This window comes from Gekko japonicus, unplaced genomic scaffold (assembly GCF_001447785.1).
Source record: "Gekko japonicus isolate JY-2015 unplaced genomic scaffold, Gekko_japonicus_V1.1 scaffold673, whole genome shotgun sequence".
In the NCBI taxonomy this organism is placed as follows: Eukaryota; Metazoa; Chordata; class Lepidosauria; order Squamata; family Gekkonidae; genus Gekko; species Gekko japonicus.
Window position 1 is genome coordinate 22,814 of NW_015159729.1, and position 7,295 is coordinate 30,108.

Consider the following 7,295-nt stretch of genomic DNA (forward strand, 5'->3'; position numbering starts at 1 on the left):
AGGGTCTACCCTCCAAAGCATCCATTTTCTCCAGGGAAACTGATATCTGTAGTCTTGGGATAAGCTGTAATTCCGGGAGATCTCCAGGTCCCAACTGGAGTCTGGCATGCCTACGTAGAGCAGACAGAGCTGCCTGAGCTGGGCAGTTCATCCTAGACAGCCCCTGACTCACTCACATTCAGCAACAAGAGCTTAACAGTCTTGTGGCAACAGACATTCACCCTCTCCCACATTTGATGTAGAACTGAATCTAGCATGCAAGAACAATGTACTTCTGTAGATACATCCCTATCAGTTAATATAGAGGTCTTAAATGAAACCCAGACAGATCTATTGACAATCCAATGGACGATCTGTGTCCTACTCCCTAGGGATGTGAACTAGGCTCAGGTCGTATCCTGAAATATTTCTGGTTAGCGCACAAACACACTGGATGCAGAGTTCAAAGAGCAACCTGGACATTTTCAATATAACCTTTTAACCCAAAATCTTGGGAACTGACTCCACACAAATCAATGTATCCAGTTATTCAGTTTAGGTCAGTCAGACAACAGGGCTGCAAATTCCAGCTTGAGAAATTCCGTAAGATTTGGGGGCAGTGCCTGGTGAGAGCAGAGTTTGAGGAGAGAGCTCAGTGGAGATGCAATGCCAAAGACCCTACCCTCCAAAGCTCTCATTTCCTCCAGGGGAACTGATCTCTGTGATCTAGAGGTCAACTGTCATTGTGGGAGAACTCCAGACCTCACCTTGAGGTTGGTAACCCTTTCAGACCATAATGGAAGACTATCAGTTGACTTCAGGGGTCTTATAATGGTGCAACTCCATTAAGGATTCCACTGCTATATGAACCTAATCACTTTTGGCTTGGCTTTCTCCATTGTGATGGCCTGTTCCCTTCGTAGGCCTTATCAGTAGCCCCACGTAATGACAGCTTTATTCCCATACCCATTTAATCCAGACATTTCATTTTCAGAACACTCTATATGTCTCCTAGGTTGATTTCAATGAATGAGTCAGCATGGCGGAAAGTTTACAAATATCCACAAAGACACACACTGGATGAGCTACTTGCCGTCAACACAAGAGGGTCTGTTCCGTGTCGTCCCAGCCACTTTCCCAGGTAGACAGGAGCATTTTACTGTTTGTGATCTCTCTTCGATCCGATTCTTATTACAACATCTGTGTGCTGCTATAACTTCACATGTTCCGCCTTCTGGCAACAAAGAGAGAATATTGATACTCTGATTAGTAAGGGCTGCTTTGGACAGCAACAACAGCCTAGCATGCTGGTCTCCACCTTGATCAGAAAAAAGCCAAGATTTATAAAGCGTTACTTGTATATACAATGTTGTCTCCAAACTCTAGATCCAACAGGAGATGTAAGAGAGACAGCCATCTCCGGTCTTCCACCCTTGATCCTTTAGATCAACCTTATACTGTAACTGATGTACAAACATGTTGATATGTTCTCCAACAATCTCTTGATCACCATTCCTCTTACAGGCCAAAAGGCAGAATGCAATCTTTAGGTAGCACACAAAAATATTAGTATTTGAAAAACCAGGGGACAAGGCTTATTGCTAGGTTTATGCACTGCCTATACATTTTTGAGAGCCACATGTAGAATGAATTACATGCATAACTGCAAGTGCAGCAGCCTCTGAAGCCTGGTGGATGGGGTAAGCTTACTTTCCAGATCCCCCTTCAGTGCTTCTCAATAGCCAGCGAACAGGAAACTCTGGTAGCTTCATTAACAGGTATTTTATTGCCTCCAACTAGGAGGGAACACTTACACTTACACACCAGTGATGCAGAATATCACTTCTGGTGCCGTAAGTGATGTCGTGTCGCCAGAACTGTGGGGATGCTCTGGTATTTGGGCAAACATTCTATGGTAGAAGCCACTTTTACCAAAGAGTTTTTGACCAACTACCAGAGTGTTGCCATGTCACCAGCAACACAATGATGTCACTTCCAGTGCACATCAGAAGTGACATTGCTGTGTCATTAGAGACAGCAGCCTAGGCCTCCCTCCACTGCTGGTAAGTCCCCCAATTGGTCAGCTGATTGGCAGGGGGTGGGTGGGACTCGGAGGCAGGTGATTCCCCACCCCAATGGGGGAGGGCTGGCAACCAAACCACAAAGAGCAAGACCTAAACAAGTCCCCTCCCATACAGGCCTTGTGGGGGGAAACAGAAAGTAGCTCTTGAGTTCTCACAAAGATACACACACACATATACTTAACAACTAAGTCGAAATATGCCATCTTGCACACCTCATTTATTTGCGGCACTAGCTTCATTTGCAATAAGCAAGAGAGCATGACTTACATACATAGGGACACTGCATTCTGTAATTAAAATAGAGTTTATCATTTGAAAGGAAATAGGAAAGCCGATTCCTGTTGCATATTTGCCTGGCACAGTGGGTGGATTGGCACACACCAGATGTGATGCTGGAATCTTATCATCTTAGTGCCGCCTCAGATATTGTACACATATTTGATATAGCATAGAACTACTTGAGAATTTTATGTCCATTTGCTGGATGTCAGGGATGGGTGCAGAACTCCATCTACCATTGGCTAAAATATGCAAGATGGATTTCCCTGGCTTTGATGGCTCCAAAGTGGTTCTCCAGTTGCTTGGGTGACACATCACTGACACATCCACATCTGCATCTTTAATGCCCCCCCAGGTTTAGGTATGGGGCCTTCTGAATGTTACTTAGCCATGTGGGCTCCTGTACAGAACATTTAAATGACCCACCTAACCATGTGGACAGAGGATGATTGCATGGTTCTTTCCCTTGGAATCACGACAACCCCTCTCCCAGTGGGATGGTGGTTCCATGACCGAGATACAGCTGATTGGCTACTGGCTGGGGTCATTTAAACCCACTGGGAAGCCACTCATGGAAAGGTGATCCCTGCATAGCTAGGGTATTTATTTATTTGTATTTATATCCCACCCATTCCACGAACAGGCTCAGGGCGGGTAACATCATTTACAATAAACACAGCCAAAATATAAAATTTAAAACACAGAACTATATACAACATTAAAATTGGTAGTTACAGCTTAAAACACAAATTCAGCTGGCTACAATGGGTTATATATCCATTGATATAGATGGAATGGTGGCCAGCTATCAGTGGGTAGACAACAACCTCGAGGAGGCCATATATGGGCACCCACTGCTTCAGCCAAAGGCCTGGTGGAACAGTTCCATCTTGCAGGCCCTGTGGAATTGACAAAGATCCTGCAGGGCCCTGATATCCATAGGGAGCATGTTCTACTAGGCTGGGGCCAGGGCAGAAAAGGCCATGGTCCTGGTTGAGGCAAGATGGATGTCCCTCGGGTCAGGGACCACCAGGAGGTGTTGGTCTTTAGAGCGTAGCGCTCTCTGGGGCATATATTGGAAGAGGTGGTCCCTTAGATATGTTGGTCCCAGGCTGTGTAAGGCTTTGAAGGTCATTAACAACACCTTGAAGCATATCTGGTACTCAACTGGCAGCCAATGCAATTGGTGAAGCACAAGCCGAACACAAGCCCGCACAGGCATCGACGTCAGCAGGTGCGCTGCCACATTTTGCACCAGTTGCAATTTCCGGATCAGCTTCAAGGGCAAGCCTGCATAGAATGAGTTGCAGTAATCAAGCCTGGAAGTGATCATTGCAAGAGTCACTGTAGCTAAGTCCTGGGAGGAGAGATAGTCAACCATATCTAATTCTGCTGTTAGGTCTAATAGCAACAACAGTGCCAATCCGCCCCAACCCAGGTGTCTACAGAGATCATCTGTAAGGGTGACCAGAGCCATCTCCGTCCCATGGCCAGGGTGGAAGCCAGACTGGAAGGAATCAAGGATGGAAGCATCATCCAGGAAGGCCTGGAGTTGTTCAGCCACCACTCTCTCAAACAACTTACCCAAGAATGATAAGTTTGATACTGGGTGGTAGTTGGTCAGGACTGTAGGGTCCAGTGACGGCTTTTTCAAGAGTGGGCAAACTACCACCTCCTTCAAAGCCTCCAGGAAATTACCAGTAGAAAGGGACAGATTGATGCTTTCTCCCAGAGGGACTCGAATGCTCTCCCCACAGGCTTTCATCAGCCAAGAAGGGCATGGGTCAAGGAGGCAGGTAGTTGGCCTCACAGCTGCCAGGATCCTGTTAACTTCCTTCTGGGATTAAAAAACAAAACAAAACAAAACACAAAAAACTTCCTTCTGGGAGAGTTGATTGACGTGGTCCAGTATCAGATGAGAAGGCGGACAAGGGACTTCCAGTTCCCTTACTGTCTCAATTGTGGTCAGGAGGTCCTGGCAAAATGTCATGATCTTATCTGAAAAATAGCTCGCAAATGCCTCACAGCCAATAGTTTGGTCTGCCTTGTAGCAGAGTCGTAATGGACCAAATAATTCTAAATAATTGGGCCAGGCATGAGCTCACAGACGCAATGGAGGCTGCATAGAAATCATTCTTTGCAGCCTTCACCGCCATCTCATAGGTTTTCATAAACATCCTATAAGATGTTCGTGACATCTCATCACGAGTACACCACCACCTCCGCTCTAGCTATCTTAGCTCTTGCTTTATCCTCCACAGCTCTGTGGTGTACCATAGTGTTGCTTTAGTGTGGAGGCATAGAGGGCACCGGGGGGCAATCTCGTCAAAGGCTTCAGAGATCTGGTTGTCCCAGTCCTCTACCAGCTCATCCAATGAGCCGCCAGGGGTCATTGGATCCCGTAGAGCTTCCTGAAGCCGACTGGGTCCATTTGACTCTGTGGGAGAGCATAAATGTGCTCGCCACCTAAACAGGGAAAGCATGGCATGCTCAGCCAGACCTTCAGGGTGAAATGGTCAGACCATGGAACTATATCCATAGTTATCAGATCCACATGTATCCCCATCCCAAAAATCAAATACAGCATGCACCACTTGGTGCATGGGAGTCGATACAAACTGGGAGAGTCTCAGTGCCTCCATGGATGACACGAGGTCCCTGGCCTGGGAAGACACTGCATCATCAGTATGGACATTGAAGTCACTCAGGACCAAGAGCCTGGGATATTCCAATTCCCAACCTGATACAGCATCTAACAGGTCGGATAGGGTATCTGCTGTTGCGTAAGGCGGTTGGTACAACAGCCAGATAGCCAAACTCTCCTTGACATCACATAATGTTTGAAAGACTCCTTTGCTACAGATCGAAACTGATTTAACAACCCTGTCCTTTCCCTATGAGCCCCTGCAGATTGTATTTATGCATGCAGCCGTAGGGGGTCTCCAGAAAAGCATAAGAAATTTCACTAAACTATAATACCCACAATTATTCGGAGAACGAACAACAATCTACTCCTGTTTTCAAAGTGGAATGGATTCATTAGGGGTCCCCTGCTATTCCACAGGGAGCGGTGATAAGATGCAAAGGAACTAGAGGATCTGAGAGCCACAACAAACAGTACATGTACAAAATTCATAAACTGAAAATGCAATAGTGAGGCGCTACTAATGAATTCACTCCACCTTGAAAACTACAGTAAATATAATTCAGTCCTTGAAAATCCAGGGAGAAATTTTGAACTCCAGAATCAATGCCCATCAGGAGGTTCCAAGACCATTTGGATTGGGACTGTGGTAAGACCTGGTGTTAGAACACTTACCATATTTCCTAATGTCATGCCTTTAACACTGATCACTATGGGTTTCCCACCACTACCACATTAATACTATATTCTGATGATAAACCAGCCTTTGATTTGAAGAGGTCTAAAGAAGATCGAGCCATTTTTAAATGCTGAGACTCTCAGCTAACAGTGGCCCCCTTAATGTGTGGGAAAGTATTGTGTAATGTTAAATATTCAAACCTTCAGCTTTCAGGGATGAGTCAATCAAAGCTGGTTAATGTCTGTTAAGGTAAAAGACCTTCGGTCATACCCTCCTGGGGCTTGCTATTGATGAGTTTGCAAGCTGAAGGAAAGATGGACCCCATTGTTAATATTTAATTCCTCTCATCAAGACGAGCTGTTTCCTGTATGGTGCAGAATCATATTTGCTTGTCCCTGACACAGCTCTTTTCTGAGGCAAAAATGCAGCAAGCGAGAAAAAAGACCATTACCAGTATATCCTATTACGCCATTCACAATTCTCCTAGCGGGAAGGGAACATGAAAGGATTTTTATATCTTGGGATTCGGGCTTAGAATGTTGCAGAAATTTTAGACTCAAGGTGCCATTATTCCCCCCTCAAAAGTGGCAAGATTTAAAATATTGTCCCCTTTTGTACTCTTTCTGTTTGCCTCTGAATCTTTTAGGAATCAATGACAGTCTTCTTCCTCAACATTATCTGCCTTATGTCCTTTTATTTGTGCCGGTTTCCTAACATACATATGAAAGTGATCAGAATTGGTAATGGGAATAATCAAATGGCATCCAATTGCATTTGTTTCACCCTAATGGTGTTTGCATTGGGAACAATGTTCAAGTCACAGAAAGGCACATTCCTTGTCTTGCACAGCGAGAGCAGCAGATCTTATAGATCAGGCATTCCCAACCCTTTTCCGCCTCTGGTCCCCTTTGGAATTCTAACCCAGTGTGGGTACAAAATGGCTGCCACAGGAGACAGGCCCACATGCAGAGAGAAAACCTAAGTACAGGGGAGAATAGGGGTAATTAAAAATACACTGGAGAACGGAGGTGAGTGAGAATAAAACAAACATGATGGTGGCAGTTTAGGATTGCCAGCTCTGGGTTGGGAAATACCTGAAGACTTGGGGAGTAGAGCCTGGGGAGGGTGGGGTTTGGGGAGGACAGGGATCTCAGCAGGGTATAATGCCATAGAGTGCCCCCTCCAAAGCAGCCATTTTCTCCAGGGGAACTGATCTTGGTTGTCTGGATATCAGTTGTAATATCGGGAGATCTCCACCCCTAAAGATTCCCACTGCAACTGATGTGCCTGGCACAGGGTAGTTCTACGAATTCAGAAACTCTCATTCCTGGGGATTCCTAGAGCCATCCTATGTCATTTTGAGGTTTTCCCTGGAAGTGACATACTGGCACAGATGACATTGCATGCCCCCCCCCCATATTCCCACCCCCAAACCTGGCTTGAACCTATAAATGAATGCTGCCCCACCCACATCCACTCCCAAAAAGCAGCCTCACTTGAATCCACCACAACAGTGGCAGTGTTCATCTAATAAGAGGAGGATATCCCAGTCCTTATGGTAGCATCCTGACAACATGACATTTTATTGAAGAGGAATGACTCTGTGCAAGTGTCAGAGGCAGAAACATTC

General features: G+C 45.6%; 1 protein-coding gene across 1 annotated transcript in view; it reads right to left on the reverse strand.

Annotated features, from left to right (window-relative positions):
* Positions 1 to 1,064: 1,064 nt before the first annotated feature.
* FAM19A1 (family with sequence similarity 19 (chemokine (C-C motif)-like), member A1) overlaps positions 1,065 to 7,295 on the reverse strand; it is a 427,331-nt gene continuing 421,100 nt past the window's right edge. Inside the window, exon 2 of the mRNA XM_015427614.1 lies at positions 1,065 to 1,213. Within this exon, the coding sequence (XP_015283100.1) occupies positions 1,065 to 1,213 (149 nt within the window). The remainder of the gene's footprint in view (positions 1,214 to 7,295) is intronic.